The sequence below is a fragment of the Miniopterus natalensis genome, chromosome 15 (assembly GCF_054644295.1).
Source record: "Miniopterus natalensis isolate mMinNat1 chromosome 15, mMinNat1.hap1, whole genome shotgun sequence".
NCBI classification, from domain to species: domain Eukaryota; kingdom Metazoa; phylum Chordata; class Mammalia; order Chiroptera; family Miniopteridae; genus Miniopterus; species Miniopterus natalensis.
In genome coordinates this window covers 30,527,906-30,547,131 of record NC_142095.1, presented here as the reverse complement: position 1 = coordinate 30,547,131, position 19,226 = coordinate 30,527,906, and the positions used below count along the sequence as shown (strand labels likewise).

The 19,226-nt window shown below is 54.3% G+C and overlaps 1 protein-coding gene across 1 annotated transcript in view; it reads right to left on the bottom strand.

Moving 5' to 3' along the window:
* PLXND1 (plexin D1) overlaps positions 1-19,226 on the bottom strand; it is a 54,288-nt gene that overhangs the window by 18,548 nt on the left and 16,514 nt on the right. Inside the window, exons 2-13 of the mRNA XM_016209845.2 lie at positions 17,696-17,872; positions 14,779-14,910; positions 14,382-14,482; positions 14,160-14,289; positions 12,504-12,681; positions 12,235-12,343; positions 11,707-11,809; positions 5,506-5,610; positions 2,807-2,896; positions 2,506-2,599; positions 1,179-1,333; positions 219-370 (exon numbers count right to left, since the gene is read on the bottom strand). Of these exons, the coding sequence (XP_016065331.2) occupies positions 219-370; positions 1,179-1,333; positions 2,506-2,599; positions 2,807-2,896; positions 5,506-5,610; positions 11,707-11,809; positions 12,235-12,343; positions 12,504-12,681; positions 14,160-14,289; positions 14,382-14,482; positions 14,779-14,910; positions 17,696-17,872 (1,526 nt within the window). The remainder of the gene's footprint in view (positions 1-218; positions 371-1,178; positions 1,334-2,505; positions 2,600-2,806; positions 2,897-5,505; positions 5,611-11,706; positions 11,810-12,234; positions 12,344-12,503; positions 12,682-14,159; positions 14,290-14,381; positions 14,483-14,778; positions 14,911-17,695; positions 17,873-19,226) is intronic.

Below are 19,226 nucleotides of genomic sequence, written 5' to 3'. Positions count from 1 at the left end.
GGTGCCCCAAGCAGAAAAGGGCATGATATATGGTGGGGATGTCTTGAGCAAAGTCCAAGAGACCTGGGAGTGAGCAACTTCTGGGGGGCAGAAGGGTGCCTGCTGAGGAGGGCATGGTGGCCAAGGGAAGAAGGGAGGGCAGAGATGTGGTTGACACTGCCAGGTGGGGTGGGGCCTAAAGGTCACTCAAACAGCCCCGGGGACTGCCCGCTACTTACTCTTCTGACACCGTGTATCTGTTGGCCAGTGGCTCACAGGCCACGCTGCCAATCCACACGCCATGGGCCACATCGCTGAGCCGCCGGCCCAGGTTCCTGCCACGGATTGTCAACAGGGTCCCACCGTCCAAGGGGCCACTCAGGGGCTCAATCTGCCAGGTGACCGAAGAGAGAGGGGCAAATGGGGTTCTGAGGCTGAGATGCTGGCAAGGTTTCCTGCCAGTGTCACAGGCACCCACAGGGAGGCAGGGCCATGCAGACCGCCACTTAGGGGAGGCTCTGAGAATGTCGGGACTGCCAGTCACTTGGCAGGTCACTGGGACTGCCAGTGAGGATGTGCGTGTGTATGTGAGTGATTTGAGTGATTAAGCCCACTAGGGTATGGGGACACAGAGTGTATGGACAGAGTCAATGCTATTTGGTATGGGGGGGTCTCCTGAGGACACTGAGGTCCATTCTCAGTGGTCACGTCTGACCACACGATCCTGCCTCCCAGCCAAAGCTGACTGGCCCTGATCAGGCTAAGATAATCAGAATCCTACCATGACCCAGGCTAAGTCAATTAGAATCCTTCCCTGAGACATTTTTCTTAATTAAAACAGAGGCTTGGGAGTAACTGGCATCCTCAGTTGTCACCGTATCAGCAAGGGTCCCTGCCCTCACTATAAAACTAGAGACACTCAATCCAGCATCTCCTCCACCTGACTCCCAGTGCCGCTGCTATTTTTCTCCATAGTACTTACCACCTTCTATATAAAAATTATTTCCTTACTTATCCCTAACTAAAACATTAGCTCCATGAGGGCACGCATTTTGTTTTGTTCACAGCTAAGTCTCCACTACAGGAGCCTCGCACCCAGGTGTTCAGTAGGTAATAGTGCATGCGTGTGCCTGGGTGTGTGCAAGCACACGTGCTCTGCAGGTGCACAGGCAGGGGCTTCCAGGGGGGGATGTGCTTACCGCCCGGATCTCAGGGGCAGGGCAGGTTCCAGGCAGGGGCTGCAGGGGCCCCCGAAGGCGGCAGCCGTCACTCCACACACACAGGTGGCCTAGATCCTCCCGGCCCAGGCACTGGGAACAGTCGGGGCTGCCCATGGCACAGTTATAGACTTCCACTGGGAAAGACATGGAGGCAGCATGGGTCAACCCCTCCATTACTGCTGTCCCCTCCATACTCACCCAGTCACTGTGGTGTCCCACCCAGAGGCAGGTCCTGGTTCTGAAGGTCAGGACCCTATGAGGTTCTTAGTACTTTCTCCAAACCCTCTGGGGCATGTGCTAAGCCCAGTGCAGCCACAGCCTCATTAATATCACCATCCTCACCATGATTCTATCAGATGGGAGCTGTTTATTAGCCCCATTTGGCAGGCAAGAGACAAAGCTGAGAGGTAGAGTGACTGATCAAGGTCACACAGCCTATGAGTGGCAGAGCTGGGATTCACACCCAGGCCTGAGTGGGTCTCTTTACCCCACAGCGGAGCTCCGGGATGCTGGGGAAATACTAAGCAACGTGGGCTCTGCGGGCCACAGACCCTGAGAGTGGCCCAAGGAGGCATACAGGGAGGATTCTCCAGGGCCTCAGTGTGCAGGCTGGGTCTGAGGCCTTCATGGTGGGGGTGTGGGGAGCCCCATGTTCACTAGGGATGTCTGAGACTCCTCATGAACAGACAGGCCCTTGGAGAGTTCAAACATATGATAGCAATAAGGGCACCAACCACCATCTTGGGGTGCTGACTGTGCCCTAGGCATCCTCGTAAGGCATTGTGTGCATCATCTCAGCAAATACTCACCAAGCCCTCTGCAGAAGGGCCTGTGCCCTCATTTCACATGGGGACACTGATGCTCAGAAAGGGAAGGGTAAGTATATGCCCGAGGTTGCACAGGCATTGGCATGGAGATGCCCCACAAGAACACAGTATCTGGACCAGAGTAGCTGCTCAATACATACATAATGCAATGTCATCCCAATAAATTCAACAAAAATAAATAAATTAATTAAAAAGAAAGAATGGCACAGAGTGGAGCCCCAAGCCAACCTATGATGAGTATGTAAATTGAGTAAAAAAATAAATCTTTGGGTTGTTTTAAATAAATAAATAAATAAATATGTACTAAATGACCAGGTACTGAATGGCAGGACTGGCATTTGAGAGTCTGTGTGTATTAGGAAATGGCGAGGTGGGACATCTGTGACTATATAGTGAGCACTGGAATGAGACCCCTCTCCAAGGCTGAGCCCTACCCATTGTGGCTGAGTCCCCTGGGTTGGGTGGATGGGGGCTCCAACCTGTCATGGGGTCAGGGCTGTCCAGGAATCGAGCTGGCCGTCCCTTTAGTTGGAGGCTGAGTGGAAACACCTGGCTCTTCTGGGTCGTGTGCAGCTGCGAAAGGATGGGAAAAAGCATGAGGGGTGTAGGTGATGTTCAGGTCTCTGCTAGGGGAGAGGATGTCATGGAGATAGATGAGGGTAGGGCTTTTGGGAATGGGGGGACCAAAAGGAGGAGGAAGGTTAGATGGGACGAAGGCAGTGCAGCATCAGGACTTGTGCAGGCCTCCCCAAGCCCCCCCGCTGGAGCCATCCCACTCACCACCACTTGGTTACAGAATACAGCGGATTCATTCACCCACACTGCCTCAAAGATCTCCTCCTGCCCAAAATTACATTCAAGGGATGCACTCTGTGGGAAACAAGGAGGTCAGATAGGGAGAGTCAGGTCAGCACCCACTGCCCTCCATCTCCCATCAGGACATCATAGACTGCTGCCCTGGACAAAGGGCTTGGTCCTACTATCAGGCCTTTGCCTGGGCCATGCCCTCCTCCAGAATGTCCTTTTTTGCCTCGATGTCCAATGCTTGAAGGAGGCAAGGAGTACATGAAAACCTAGAACTTTGGCCTTGTGCACTCTGTGTCACAAAAGCCTCTCCACCATCCCTAATGGCCAAAACGAATGCCTTTTACTCAGCTCATAAAGTGCTAGCTCTTTAGCATGGCCGACATTAAAGGTTCATCCCAGTGAGACTCCACCTGCTCTTTGAACCTTAACACCCCCCACCTCTGCCCCACAAGGCCCATGCCACAGATAAACCAGGACACTTGGACACAGAATGGACTGTCTCACCCTCAGGCCTTTGACCAAGCCGGTACTTCCACCCAAAAACCTGTCTCTCCTTTCATCACCCAGCAAAACCACACAGTCTTCAAAATCCAGCACAAATGTCCCACATTCCAAGCCTTCCCAGACCCCCCTCAGATCAGGGGGGCACCCTCGTTTGATCATTCACCCATTTACTCCTTCAGCAATAAATATCTGGGTGTGTGCTGAGGCTCTATTAAGCTCTGAAAGTGTGCCCCCCCCCCCTTTTTGCCAAGGATTACCCTTATCTCGATGCCCAGACTCTGTTCTCACCTGTCCCCTCACCCATTAGAGAGGGTTGGGACTGAGTCTTGGCCCCTCTGACACCTCCAAGGGCAGCTGACAGCAGCTGAAAGAGCTCGGGTTCTACCTCACACAGACCCTAGTTTGAATCCCATCTCTGCTACTTCCTAGCTGTGCAATCCTATGCATGTGGTCCATGCTCTCTGAGCCTTGGTTTTCTTAAACTCTGCAACAAAACAAGCTTCCCTGTTCTGCAGGGTTGCTGAGAAAACTGGAGTTCATGTATATTTAGTAGGTTGCACACTCTGGGTGCCTAATATATGCTGGCTGTTATTAGTACGCAGAAGGTACTCAATAAATGTTTGTTGAATAAGTAAACAGGGCCCAATTCCCCAGTCTCATCTTGCCCTTGACCCAGCATGGGGCTTCTGGGGAGTAGCATCAGTAAATATTTGCTGAGTGAACAAACTCGGGTTTCATGAGTGTTAGGCCAGCCACGTGGCAGGACTTCCTGTTTATGACCCTATCATTGGCAGATGTGACACCCTGAGGAGAAAGCAGGTCAGCAACCTTTCCCCTACCCTGCCCCCTTCCCCTCTTTGCTCTCAAGTTAACATAGGAAAGTGGGTGTTGACAGGGCTGAAAGCTCATTTGTCCCCTGCCATGCTGAGCTGAGAGGTGGGTCTGTCCTTTGAGTCCCTGAGCTCAGGCCTTGGCCACCTTGGGGACGGCAGGTCCAGCCTGTCCTTGGGGTCCCCAGGGTGTAGGCTCAGCAAACAGGGCTGCTGCAGATCCCAGGCAAGGGGCTCTGCCCATGCCCACCCTCAGTGTTCTAGAAGCAGGCCCGGAGACAGGAGGGACAGGATCACTGAGGCCCAGTGAGGGCAGACACATGCCTCCAATTACACAGCCAGAAAGCAGCAGCCAGGACCCAAACCCAGGGCTTAGGCCTCCTGATGCCAGATTCCTGCAGCCCGGGGAAGCAGCACTGCCCTCTACATGGACCTAGACCCCTGGAAGCTCTGGGAGGCTCAGCCCCAACCACTGCAGGGTGGAGTTTGAGGGCCAAGGGCAGGGCCCCCCCTACCCCCCACAGCTCCAGTCCAACCACATCCCAGATGCCCAGCACGTGGCCCCACGTGGCCCCCACAAGTGACAACAGGCCTCAGCTTCCCCGTGAAAGCGACAGATGGCGAGTACCCAGGAGCTGGGGAAGGGGGTGGCTGGCATGCTTCCAGGACTCATCAACGCTTCCCACCCAGAAGGGACCCAGAAAGGGGTGATATCCCCTCCCCCAGCCCAGATGGGCAGTGGGGGAAGGGAAGGCCGGTTGTAGGGAAGAGCACTCGATCAGGAGCCCAGGGCTAAGGTGCAAGTCTAGCCCAACGCAGTGTGACCCAGAGGCATCAACTTCCCTTTTCTGGGTCTCATTTTTCCCATCTGGACAATGGAGCGTAGGATGGCAAAGGGGTTCTCTAGCCATTCTCCAGGGAAGACCTGGCAGTCATAACTGGGAAGATGTGTCCAGGGTCACAGTTCAGCCTGGAGGTGGGGCAGGGTGGGGTACACATGGGCAGTGTCCATGATGGGCTGGGGCCTAGCTCTGCCAGGACATCTTAAAAGGGTAGGGGAGTCCGAGGTCCTAGACAAAGTATTTTGATACCCAGGGGGTCCTGGACAGGGTTTCCCTTAGGCTGTTGGTGGCCTACTGTCCCCTGCTAGTACTCACCACCCACTTCCCTTTCCCCCTTTTCCCATGCAACCAGAGTGGGGCTTTCTCTAACAGAACCTGGAAACTCAGAGCAAGGAAACCAAAACACAGGTGGTGGGCCCAATGCACAGGGCCCCCTCTGGGACTTAGCTCCCCCAGCCCTCCACCCCCATCCCACCTGGGCCTGACCTCTACTTACCTGGAAGAAGGCGGCGTTAGCCAGACGCACTGGGATGGTCTGGGAGCCGCCTGTGGGCATGGGTGCCATGGGTGAAGGCAGGATCTGGGGGCAGTCCTGAGGGCTCTGCAGTCAAAACACAAGGAGGTGGGGTTGACCGAGGGGGGATTTCAGAAGAGATAGGCTTCATGACCACCCCAGCCTGACCATGCAGTCCTGCCTCCCGGGGAGGTGTCAGTCAGCTGGTGTGAGAAAACACTAGTGATGAAATCATAAGATCCACCAGCACTGAGGGCAATGTGCCAGAGAGTCCCACACACCAACCATCTCATTTGATCCTCATGGCAACTCCACAGGCAGGGGGGTTTACTGACCCCATTTTACAGATGAGGACACTGAGGCACAGAGAGATGAAATAACCTGCCCAGTGGTAGAACTGGATCCCTCCCGTGCCTCTTAGAGGAGGCCAGGAGGCTGAGGGCTGCGCCCACTCTCCAAGACCTCACCCGGCTCTGGAATGCCGGTTTCCAGATGACACAGGTTAATGATTCGGAGAAAAGAAACCTGACTTCCGAATGGCCCATGAAAAACAGGGGCTGTGAGGGCCCTGGTGCCACCAGGCTCCAGTGGATAGCCTTTCCCACTGCCTGGGTTCAAGTCACAACCCTGGGCAGAGGCACCAGCTCCGAGAGTCCCCGGGGAGAGCGTAGGCATCATCATTCCCATGGCAGAGGTGGAGCTACTGAGGCTACTTCAAAAAATGAAGGGAGGGAGGTTGGGCAGGCAAGAACCTGAGGTTCAGATAGGCAGGGGTGCCTGAGGTCAAAGGGCAGACCAGGTCTTTGAACTCTCACCTGTCTGACTCTCGGGCCAGAAACTGAGGCCCAGAGCTAGAGGCAGGGCTGTGCCCACCGTGCCAACTTAGTGGCCTCTCTGAGCTAGAAAATTTGGAGCTCCCATCCTGCCCTGGGTTCCTGATGGGCCATGTCCTGCCTCCTCACACTCTGAGAGCATGACCTGCTGGGACCCTGAGAGAGGGGAGCATTGGGGACTCTGGAGCAACCACAGCCATACTAAGGGGCCAGCCACCCTTGAACACAGGGGCTTCCTATTCTGAACTCCTCCTGCCCAAGTCTGGTCAGGGAAGGGTTTGGAAACACCATGATCCATCTGTCACCTTGAGGTCACCAGCCAGGGTCAGAGGTGTCTAGGGCTGAAATATGGAGGCCTTCCTAGGGTCTTTTCTCCTTATTGTTATTAGACAGGGAGCTTCTTGAGGGGAACCTCAGGGTCTACCATCCAACCAGACCTCGAGGGGATGCCAATGCCAATAACTAATGATCATGCTGATGACAGTGTCAGTCACTACTCACACAGCCCTCACTGTGCACCTGGAGAGTTCTCAGCTCTTGGCCCTGTATTAATTCACCAAATCCTCCTTCCAGCAACCCTATGAAGTAGGTAGTATCATCACACCTATTTGACAGACAGGAAACCAAGGCACAGAGAAGCAAAATGGTTTGCCCAAGATGGAATGTGCAGCAAAAGAGGGCTCTAGATCTCTTGCTGACCAGGCCAGAAACGTTGCCCAGATGAGGGGTTTCCTTGGGAGCAGTACCTGGGGCAGAGCACAGGGGCCTTGGCTAAAGAAGCAACACAGCGAAACCCAGGTGAGGCCTCCTGAGCTGACCACAGTGCAGGGGTGGGAGGTAGGAGCTGGTGTCCAGCCCCCTGTGTGAGCACACACAAGTTGCTGTCCCTCTCTGAGCCACTGTCCCGTGCCATCTCATGTGAACGCCATGGAATTTCAGGGAATGGAACCCACATGTTTTCAATTAGATTTCACAGCCGCTGGCAGTTCTGCTCTGCAGCTGGCTGGAGACCCAGTGGCTCTGTCCCCCAAGCTCCTCCCTACCAGTGGGTAAGTGGTCGACAGTGGGGGGATGGGGGTCAAGGGAAGAGGGCTCCCATAAGAGGCCTCCCAGAGGGAATGATGTGGGCCTACCTCTGAGGGCCCCCTGACTCCTCTTGACCCTTATAATCCATGGCCACTTGGATGTTTATACCCATTCTGAGTAGAGCCAAGGCTGAGAGTGCTGGCACAACTTTGCCCCCTCCAATGCCTTCCCAGGGTCAGCTAAGCCTACATGGGGGCATCTGGTGTGTCTGCTGTTGGTCTCTAGCCCCTACCATCTGCCTCCAACTCTGGCTTGGCCTTTAGGCAACCTCCCCCAACCCCAGGCCTCTGGTTTGGGAAGACTGACTCGACACCCTAGGGCCAGGGATGGGCGGGTGCCCCACACCACGCTGGCCTCAGTGCCTGTCCTCAGCAAATGGTTCGGGGAATGTATGTATGGAATCCCGGTTCAACCAGTGGATTCAACTACGGAACTTCTGCAGAACCAATGAAAACTCTTCTTTTTTTTTAATCTTCACCTGAGGACATACTTGGAGGGAAGAAGGGAGAGAGAGGAGGGGCGGGGGGAGAAACATTGATGGGTTCCCATCTGTACATGCCCTGACTGGGGATCGAATCAGCAAACTTTCAGTGCATAGGACAATGCTCGACCAACTGAGCCACTCCAGCCGGGCCCAATGAAAGCTCTTCTTGTTTCCCAGGGCTAACAGGGGATCGGATCAGCTTGAAGTGGCTGAGCCTATCTTGCTGCCAGGAGGGATGGTCTGCCTGAGCATGGAGCCCACCCAGGGGGGTGGGGAGGACCCTGACCACACTGCTGGAACCCCTGGATCCAGTTGTGCCTGAAGGTGATGTCACACGCACCAGACTTTTCATTCACATGAGCCAACTAATTCTATTGGTGCCGAGGCCGTTTTGAACTAGGGCTTCCCTACTTGCAACCAAACCAAGCCAAGTGGCTTCTCCCTTTGCTGGAGGGAGGTACGGGGCATGGCCTGAAGGCTCAGGAGACAGGAAGTAGGGACAGATGCCAGGGTAGCAATGCGGGGAGCCACAATAAACCCAATGTGAGCCCAGCATGTGCTGCTTCACAGAGGGACTGTCCTGCCCCTATGTTGGAGCTCACAGACTCTACCACATTCTCTACCAAGTTCAAGGGTAGAGAACTGGTATCCCAATCAAGGGGAGCACTGACGAGCCCAGGGACCTTGAACCACCTGACCTGTTCCCTCTCCCTACCTTTCCTCACCCCCATAATCCCTCTAAACTGCCCGCACGTTCCTACCAAACCACTCTCTCCACTGGCTCCTAATGAAGCTGACCTGGAGGTGTCCATCCAGGCTCCCCACCAAGGGAGCCCGCCCTTCCATCTGCCAAACGCTCCTTGCTTCTAAGGCCTAAAGTCACACTTCCTTGGGGAAGCCACCCTCAGGAAGGCCACACCATCCCTTAGACAACTAAAAGCGGAAGATAGAGCCACATTCCTCACTCTCCTCCCCTCCTCGGAAAAGCTCGCAGCATCCTCTATGCCCCCACTACTGCTCTCTGGGGCCTAGGAGGAAATAGGGAAGTTACCCAAGATTCAGGCCCCAGCACGTGCCTTTCCTGGGGGGCACTGCCCTGGCCTTGCCCAAGATCACCACCTCTCCCAGCTCCTGAGGGTCCAGGAAGATGTTTAGACCCCACTGCCCGCCGCCCTACCAGAGGCATGGCGCCTCGACAGCTAACTGGCACTCAATTAAATAGCAAATTAAGCATTGGTCAGAGCCTCCCGCAGGCCCAGGGAGGGGGCTGTCTCTTCTCCTGCTGGATTACCATAATCCTTTAAGACAGGCCCTCTCTGTGCCCCCACCCCAACTCCTGACCCACAGAGCCACAGCCCTGGGAGAGAGTGGGTATGAGTGGGTTATGAGGGCACAGCCAAAGAAACACCTCCAGGCTGGTGAGCTCCTATACATGTCAGGACCTGGTGCATAGGCCCTTCCCCAAAGAAGTCCTCCTGTCCCACCTAGCCTTTTAGTGAGCACCTACTATGTGCCAAGTATGAGGTCAGTGCGTTATGCGTGTAATTTTAGATCCCCACCATAGCCTTTGAAAAAGGTTCCATTTTACAGATGGGAAAACAGGCACAGAGAGGTTTGGTGGCTTGCCCAGAACCATAGTGCCACAACTCACAACTCAGGTCCTGGCTCATGATAGGGAGAGCAGAACTATGTCTAACTGGGTTCTTTCCCAGTGCCTAACATAGACTCAGGTATACAATTGGTATTTAATAAATGCTGGACACACTGTGATGCGACTGGGTCCCCTTCACCCCACCACCCCTCTAGGTTAGAGCGCAGAAGGCAGGCTGCCAGCTCAAATGCTTCCCGCTGACATTCATTGAGTCCCTGTGTACACAACTCTGGGCCGGAGGTTGGAAGATGTGGACCCCAAACAAGAGCAGAAGTCTTGTTCGACCCAAGCTGGAAATCCCAACGTCCAGTGCAGCAGCTTGAGGCCTCCCGTATGTTTAGCCACACCTCCCAGCACCAGAAATTCACATTGCCTCACTGCTCTCAGTTAAGCATTGCTCCTGCTGGCCTCCCCGTCTCAAAGCACTTTTGAGGCTCAGGCAAAGGGGCTGACACTGAAAGATTCTTGACAAGGTTCTCTGAGCTGTGCCAAGAGACTGGGGCTGCTTCCTGGGGCCCCAGTGACCTCCTTCTGCTGGGAGCCAGGGCCTCTGGGTCATATTGACTACCTCAGTTGTGCCATCTGGAAAATGAGCAGAAACATCCCTTTCCTAGAGAGATGAGCTGCAGGCAGGTACTAAGGACCTCACTCTGACCCCTTGAAGCTCTGATGAAAAACAAAGGGCCGCCCAGCCGGGTGTGGCTCTGCGGTTGAGCATCAACCTAGGATCCAGGCGATAGGGGTTCGATTCCCGGTCAGGGCACATGCCTGGGTTGCTCGATCAATGATTCTCTCATCATTGATGTTTCTATCTATCTCTCTCCCTTTCCTTTCCTCTCTCTGAAATCAATAAAGATATTTTTTTAAAAAAACAAAAAATAAAACAAAACAAAACAAAAACAGAGGGCCCAGCAGTCAGGTCTGATGGGAGATGAGCTGTGGTCTCAGGACCCTGGGACCCCCCAGCCATCCCATCTGGCTGGTTATTACCACTCCAGCCAAAGTCTCAGGAATCCTGTTTGGTCATCCCTGGCAAAGATGAGAGGTCACCCTGCAAGTGAACACACCCTGGAAACAACCAACAGACAGTATGTGGCATTTCTGTTTATATTTGTCCTTCTGTTCCCCACTCTACCACCACACTTGGTCCTGGTGTAACTGATTAAGTTCAGCTGTCCCACAGCACCTGGGAGGGCCTGGCCCACAGCCAGTGTAGAATCAGCCTGTAGAGCCCAAGGGACCAACATGAGCAGAAGAACCTGGGAGCATGTGGTTCCCAAGGCAGCATGTCCTCTCAATCCAGGGAGAGCCTGGCATGCCCTGCCCTGTGTCCCCAGTGCCAGTGGGGAGACCGAGGCAGGGACCTTTCAGCCCATCTCCTCTTTGGGGGAAACAGGAACAATATAGGCTTTGAAAGAGGGGCTTCTTTTTAAAAAAAAATATATCTTTATTGATTTCAGAGAGAGAAAGGGAGAGGGAGAGATAGAAACATCAATGATGAGAGTCATTGATCGCCTGCCTCCTGCACGCCCCCCAATGTGGATCGAGCCCACAACCCCGGCATGTGCCCTGACTGGGAATCGAACCGAGATCTCCTGGATCATAGGTCAATGTTCAGCCGTTGAGCCACGCCAGCTGGGTGACAGAGGGGTTTCAATTCAAGGCCCTGTCTGGTACGCACTGACTCCCTAGGGTTACTGAAAATATTGAAGGTAAAATTAAAACCTAGCCAATACTGGCACAATGTGTGGAAAGGGGCCCTCCAACTGCAGGTGGGAGTACAAATTGGCTCAGGCTTTCTGGAGGGCAGCTAAGTTAAAGGTATAAAAAAACAGCCACACTTTCACCCAAAATGCCATTTCTAAGAACTGGTCTGCAGGGAATAATAAGGACGTGTAGAGTGCCCTGGCTACATCAGCACGCAAAAAAGAAATGCGAAGTGATCAGCATGTCCAACAACAGAGGATTGGTTAAATGTGCTGCTATGTGACGAGCCCAGCACAGCTATGAAATCTGGTGCCAAAGAAGAAAATTTAATGATGTGGAAATGTCAACATATTAAATAATAATAAAAAACACACCGGTAATGAAACAATGGAGGCAGAGGGCATCCCCCAGCCCTGGCTTACCATGGGATTTGGTGAGGCCTCACACCGAGACTGGTTGGAGACACAGGCATGCTGCTGGGTGCACCAGAAACAGGGCCACTGTGTTGATAGACAGCTGGTGCAGCTGGAAGACAAGGGGCCCCTCAGATACTCAGCTCCCTACTCCTCATTTCACCCCTTCCCCCTGCAACTGCAACCCAGGAGGCAGATCCTAGCACAAGGGAAGACCTTTCTCATCATCAGAGCTGCCAGGAAGGGTTGTGCACTTTGTTGGGTAGTGAGTTCCCCACTGCAAGAGGTATGCAAGGAGGAAAAAGGCAAGCAGAACCTTTAGGAGACTAAATTAAGTGTAACCAAAGCACTTTTCTCTACGCCTAGGTACTCACAGAGTCCAGGCACTTGCATATTAAGAGTTTGTTGCCTGAATAAATGAGTTGGCAACTGAGAGTCCCATCTGCACTCTAGGACACTATCATTTTTCTTCCAAAGGCCTCCCCAAGAGCAAAAACCTCCTCCCACTACCTGGACGCTAGACCCCAACCCACTCACGCTGTATGGGGGTACACTTGTCCAATGCGACTGCAGTCATAGATGGTAAAATTGGCTCTGACGATGTTCCGCCCGTTGACCCTCACAGACATTTCCACAGTCACATGGTCTGGAATGGATCAGGGGAGCCGGGAAGAGAAGGACAAGGAGGCAGGGGGTCTCCACTGACATCAGAGGCTGTGATATCAGGACCCCCATGCCTGAGATCCACTATTAACCCCTTCGGGGTTGGGCATCTGAATCCACAGGCCAGTGAATGGAGAGCTTACCTTGGTGGGATGGGAAAGGTGGGAACTGGTCCTTTGGTAAGAGGTTGCAGTAGGCGATCTGATGGCCGAAGGCAGGCCCTGGGACCCGGGCCACAGTACGGATATTGTTCCCATAGTCACAGGCCATCTCCATGCCACTGAGGCTGGGCAGGCTGCCAGAGATCTGGAGGATCATGCCCTGGAGACGAAGGACCCTTAGCTGAGGGGCAGGCCCTCCCCTCACAGCTCCGCCCCCAGCCTAGCAACCCTGGGAGAACCTATGGTTGTGGCCGGTGGCTAGGACTCTAGGTTGCAGCCTACATGTGACCCCCTGGACTTCAGTTTCCCTATCTGCAAAATGAAACTGATCTTACAGTAGCCAAGGAGGCTCTGCATGATCAGGCCTATGACCTCTGACCCCATCCCCTACTACTCTCTCACATTCACCAATCCTGTTCTCACTTCAGGGCCTTTGCACTGGCAGTTTCCTCTACCTAGAATACTCTTCCCAGATAGTTGACTTGGCTCACCTATTTCATATCTTTGCTCAAATGTCACCCTTGCAGTGAGCCCCCCATCCTGGCCTGGTCTAAAACGTCAATACCCCCCGGCTCCATCTCCACCCCTCTCTCTGTTCTGCTTTCCTTTTCTCCGTAGCCTTCACCACCATCTTGACATTTTATCTCGTTTATTCTCTGACCCCGTAAGCATGTCAGCCCCTCAAGGGCCAGGGATTTGTCTGTCTTGTTCACTGCTGTGCCTGAGTCTAGAACTGCTCTTGGTACATAGTAGGTGCTTAATAATACCCTAAATGAATGAATGAATGGATGGATAAATCTATGCCCAGTTTGCTTGACAAGATAAGTCATGTGAAGAACTCTGTGATATGTAATAATGGACGGGGTGCAGAGGAACCCCAGGCCCCATCTGGCCCATCAGAACCATCATCTCCCACAGGTGACAGATGAGGACACCCAGCCTCAGAGAAGTCACTGAGGGCAGGGCTGGGTGGGCCTCAGGCCTGTCTGTCCCTCTGTTCCAGCCATTTGCCAGGGTCTGGAACCAACACTGCCTGCTATGGCTGGGAAGGGGGCTGAGGCAGTTCTAGGCCCTCCTGGGTACAGGTGAGGGGGAGCCACTTGCCCCCACGCTACATATTCATCTGTTTCTGAGAACGAGAAATAGCAGCCTGGTACTTGGTGGTCCCTCCATCCCACCCCCTCACTTGTTCTGGGGTCAGGAAAAGACAAAAAGGTGAGGTAGGGGGGCTTATTCTTCTCCCATCCTACAACTTGCAACATCCTTCCTGGGACTCCAGAGCCTGCCCACTTGAGTTCAAATCCCAGCTCTGCGACCCCCTAGCTATATGAACTTGAGCTCGTCACTTTACCTCTGTGCTTCAGTTTCCTCATCTGTGAAATGGGGATGTTAAGAGCATCCACTTCATAGAGTTGTGTGAGGCTGAACAGAGGCAAACATCATGCACATAGTGGGTTCTGACACTTGGTAGGTGCTCAGGAAAGCCCGTCATTCTCACTGTATCATTTTTTTTGTCTCCAGGTCCCTGGGGCACTATGGGCAGGAGTCCCCACCTCTCAGGGCTTGGGTGCCAGGTGAAGGGCAGCTCCCCAATCTGTATACCCCCGAAGTGGGCCCAATCTGTATACCCCAACTCACTGGGTACTCCTGGCGCACATCAATCTCGGCAGGCAGAACTGTCATCGTGGGACAGCGGCCGGGGCCCTCGCTGGCACTGGTCCAGAAATACTGCTGGCTGGAGTTGGCACAGTCCTGCTGCAGTGTGCACCTGGAGCGGCAGGACACACATCAGGACCCAGGTGGGCTCCTCCCCTGCTGCAGCCTCCCAGGCCCAGCCCCTGCCCCTGCCCAGGGCCTCACCGTGTCTCCAGGGCACACCAACCACAGTAGGCATCGGCCGCACCCACGCAGTCCCCGCAGGTTGAGTGCACGGCACACGCAGCGACTTTCACCCTAACCATCTGGAGGCAGAGGCAGGGGCCCAGCTCAGTGGGACTGCCAGCCTCTCTCTGGGGACTTGGCCTGGTGAGGGCCATGAGAGGATGGGGAAACTGAGGCTCAACACTATAACAGGGGTAACATGGGAACAAGGCTTCCCTATAGAGGTGATGTCTACACTGGGAAGTGAAGGATGGGCAGGAAAAGGAGGGGGGAAAGGGGGGTGCTCCTGGAGGGAGGAACAGCGTGTGCAAAGGCCAAGCAAGCAAGACAGCTCAGCTCATCCGGGGACCTTGTCAGGCCAGGACACTGGCCTTACCTGGTGGGACGTCATCAGATAAAGGTAACCAGGGTCTGCTGGGTCAAACTGCATGACGTGGTGCACAGGCTCCCCATAGGCCACCGTCACTACCCGCCTGCTGACCACCTGCATGCTCTCATTCAGGTTGATCTGTGGGGCAAGGGGGCAGGGTGGCTGTCAGGGTGATGGTGTGGCGGGCGGGTGCCCATGGCAGGGGAAGGCCAAACATGGGAGCTGTCACCTGGTGGAGGGGATCTGACCCAGGCTTGGGGGCTCAGTCTCCTCACCCTCTCAGGCCCTTCCAGGACTGGTGGGAAATCACAGACATGGAAGGGCAATGGGTTCAGCCGCCACACTTTTGCCTCTGCTGTGCTCCTACTAGGAACTCCCTCTCTGCTCCTCGCCAGCACATCCCACCCTGTGAATATGTGCGGGCTTTACAGTTTATAAACATTCTCTGGGAGGCTGTTTGGCATCCCTCCTAAGAGCAAGAACTTGGGTTGGATTCTGGCTTTGACATTTACAAGCTATACAAATAGACAAGTTGTCCAAGGCACTCCCCCTCTCTGAGCCATAGTTTCCTGAGCTAACGGGGCTAATGACAGTACCTGTCCCGCAGGACTGTGGAGAGGACTGAATGAGAAGATGCATGCGAAGTGCTAATGGGGCCGTAATGCACATTCCTCCCCCCTCACACCTTTTGCAGATGAGGAAATTGAGGCCCAGGGAGGCCAAGGGACTTGGCAAGGGTCATAAAATGAAGATGCCTAAGGGTCATGACACAAGCCTCAGCCTGCGTGACCTTACAGTCCAAGGCTGGGGCTGGGTCATGGTCCAATGTCCAGGCAGGAAGACAACGAGGACTAGCTGGGGCCTGGAAGCTTCTCTGGCTGACGGCCCCTCTGAATGTCCTTCAGAGTCCCCATCAAACTGCTCTTGTTGATGGGCCTCACACATTCCCGGCATGCTTCCTTGTAAAGGCCCAGCAGGCCCTGAGCTGGAACCAGTGGCCAGGGCCTTCCTGAGGCTTCCTACTGCCCACCCCTCCTCTGTGGGCTCCAAAACCTTTCGTAGCTCCTTCCTGGTTATGTAATAAACTTGTGCAAGCATTCAAGGCCCTGATGATCTGACCCCAACTTACTCTGCCAGCCTCATCTCCACTCACTCAACCCAACTCACAAATTCCACTTCTAGGCCTTTGTCCTAGTTGTGTTCCCTTCTGGAATATCTCTCCCCCTCCCACCCATGTGCAAATGAGGCCAAGCTCTGTTCTCCTAACGTCTCCTCCAGAAAAGCTGCCCACAAGCCCTCCACACACCAAAATGAAATTACTCTCTCCCCAGGTTCCCACAGGCTCTGTTACAGCCCCTGAGACATTGCCAGTCCCAGGTGGCCTCTTGGCAGAGTCTGTCCCAGGCAGCTTGGCCCAGGTTCAATATGCTGCCCCAGCCCCACCCCCATGCATCCAGCAGACACTCAATTCATTTCTGCTCCTTCAAATGTTTATTGAGCACCTCCTGTACTCCAGGGCCTGGGCTGGGTATTATGATCTAAGCCCCAAGCTGGCAGGAGATAGAGTCCTCACAGCACAGGATGGTGGGTGAAGAGGTTGGGCTGAGGGGTAGTGTGTGCTCTGCGCCAGATGGACCTGAAATCAACCCTAGCTCTTACTCTGTGACTTTGAGGCAACTGTTCTCCATCTCAGAGCCTCAGTGTCCCCATCTGTGAAATGGGACTCATGGCTCTGCCTCCCTTGCAGGGGTATGAAAATCAAACAAGATAATGCCTATGATATGCCCTTTGAGGCTGGGTAGACAGTGGGTACCTAATAACTGCAGCTTCATGGGCAGGGGGTGGGGAGATTCCTTGCTTCCCACACACACAGGCATCATCACAGGAGACTCTGACCACACTTCTGGATGGCCCAGTTCATTTTCCCCCTAACAGACAAGGAAACTGAGGCTCAGTCAGGGTGAGAAGCAACCACCCCTGGGTCACACAGATGGCAGTGGCAAAGCCAGAATCCAGATCCAAGTATCTGACCCCAAAACATGAGCCCCACTGTCTAAGGACCTTTAACGGGGGCTTTGAAGGCTAAGGATGACACACACCCCTTCCCACTCCCATACCTGGCATCTCCCCCATACTGTTAGTGGTACAGCAAGGGTCCCTGGGCCAGGTAGGCTGGGCTCCGACCCCCACCCAGCCCTACCCCTGGCCTGTGGTGCCTGCCTGGGAAGCTGAGGGAATTGGATTATCAGATCCGAGTCAATTAGGCCAGGGCCTGGTGCAAGCTGAAGCTGTTCCAAGCAGCTGACTTTCCCGACAAGGAGGGAATGGGAAATGGCTGAGGGGGGCAGGTCTAGGCCCTCATCTGGGGGCCCGATACAGGCCCTGTCCGTCCTGCCCCATAGTGGGAATCAGATTCCTCTCACCTTCCCAGGTCCAGGTATTATTACCTCCAAAAACCAGTAAGCTTGGTTGGGGGGAGTGGGGGGGGGCAGGGGTTCTTCAGAGGGTAGCAGGTGGGGTAGGGGAGGAAATGGGATGAGTGCCTCCACTTGCCAGGATGTGGCTTTCCCCCTGCCAAAGGCCTACAACAGCCTCAAGAGGCAGGGCTTACAGCCCTTCACTGATGGGGAAACTGAGGCCCAGAAAAAGAAGGTATGTTGCCCAAAGTGAAACAGCCTGAAAGTGGCAGAGCCCAGAGACTTGAGCTCAGCTCCATGTGCCTCAAAGACCTGGTCCCAGAGACCCTGAGAGAAGGGCTGGACCTTGGCAACTGGTTCCCCCCTCTGCATGATGGGGTGCTTGTCATGAGCAGGAAGGAAAGAAACAGATGGGAAAATGCTTTGTAAACCGTAAAGTGCTAGGCAAATCGGAGCAAATGAAGGCTAATATTGGACCTCAGCCTCCCCATCACCCCCAGCCCTACCTTGAGCAGCCGCCCACTGACTGTGCCCAGGAAGACCACTGTATAGTTGCTGACACTGGCCACAGCCACGGAGGAGAGGCCCGGGGCTCGGAACACGGGTGTGGCCTTCAGCGGCTGCAGGAGGGACAGGGGGTGCTGCAGGTGGGCGGCTCCACAGTCCAACTGCTCCGGCTGCAGCTGGAAGAGAAACAGCACATCAGACCTCAGCTCCAGAACCTTCTTCCGCTCCCTGCCTGCACTGTGTGCATCTCAGGGCTCAGCATCAGAGCCTTAGAGTCTTGCTGCTGCTTTACAGGCCCAGCTCTGGGCTGAGACCCAAATACAAGCAGGGTCCCGTCCCCAACTCCAGACTGACTCCTGACCTTGGCTTTAGTCAAAGAATTGCCCCAAGATGATGTTTCAGGTATGTAGGAACCACACAGGAGGAGTTGTGGCTTGGGGGTAACAAGGGCTGGCAAGGGGATAAGGTCAGGTGTGTAGGGGTCCAGGGAGGGTGGGACAGGGTGAAGCCTACATACCTTCACACCCTTGCAATAACAGGCTGCTCCTCCTGGCTGGGCACAGCCTGGCAGAGCAGATTAGCCTACACCAGACCCATCCTCTGCCTCAACTTACCTGCTGACACCCAAGGGGTATCCCTCCTGCCTCGGTTATGTCTCCACAGCCATGAGGTTCCCTCCTCCCAGGCTCCCTCCTCTGACCCCAGAACCACCCCCAAATTCCCAACAGCTCACCGGACTCCAGGTTGAGGCCTCCCCAAACTGAGGCGTTCCCCTCACCTCAAGCACACATCCCCTCAGCTACCCACACTACTGATGGGCAAAGGGAGGCCAGGTGTGTCCAAACCCACAGTCCCATCATCCATATCGGCCCAGTGCCACCTCCAGTAGCAAACTGGCACCACCTCACAGGAGCGTGACGGCTGTGGCTGCAGATCCCAGTCCCCGGACATTTCCCAGACTTGTTCCCACCTTTCCCACCCTTGTCCGGGTCTTGGTGGTTCTTTCAAAGTTTCCAAAAATACAAAACAGACCCCCCAGGAAGCACCTTTGATTAGATGATTGTGCAAATCCACAAGGACGCAGACACAAGCACAGTTCAGAAGAGCAGACGGGGGACACAACCTCATATCTGACAGGACTGAGCACGTACATTACATAAATTATGGCACATTGTCCAGAAAAGTCACTCCCACCCCTTAATACCACCACCAATCTGTACTGATTACGAAAGTAAGACATCTGGTTGAGAAAAGTCACAGGACTTCATGGGGCCATTTTGGTAAAACAGATGCATAAACAACAAAGTAAAAGTTACGACAGTAAACATAGTAACAGGCCAGGTTTACTGGCAACAGACAGTGGACCAGGCCTGGGCATCAACTCCCTGAATCCTGGAAGCCTTATGAGGTCACATGTCAGTTTACATGGGTAACCTGGGGCTCAGAGGGGAAGGGGCTTGCTTGAGATCATCAGCTGCAATGCCATGCCTCTAGGACTGAAGCTGGCAGCAGACTTGAGCCCACACTGGC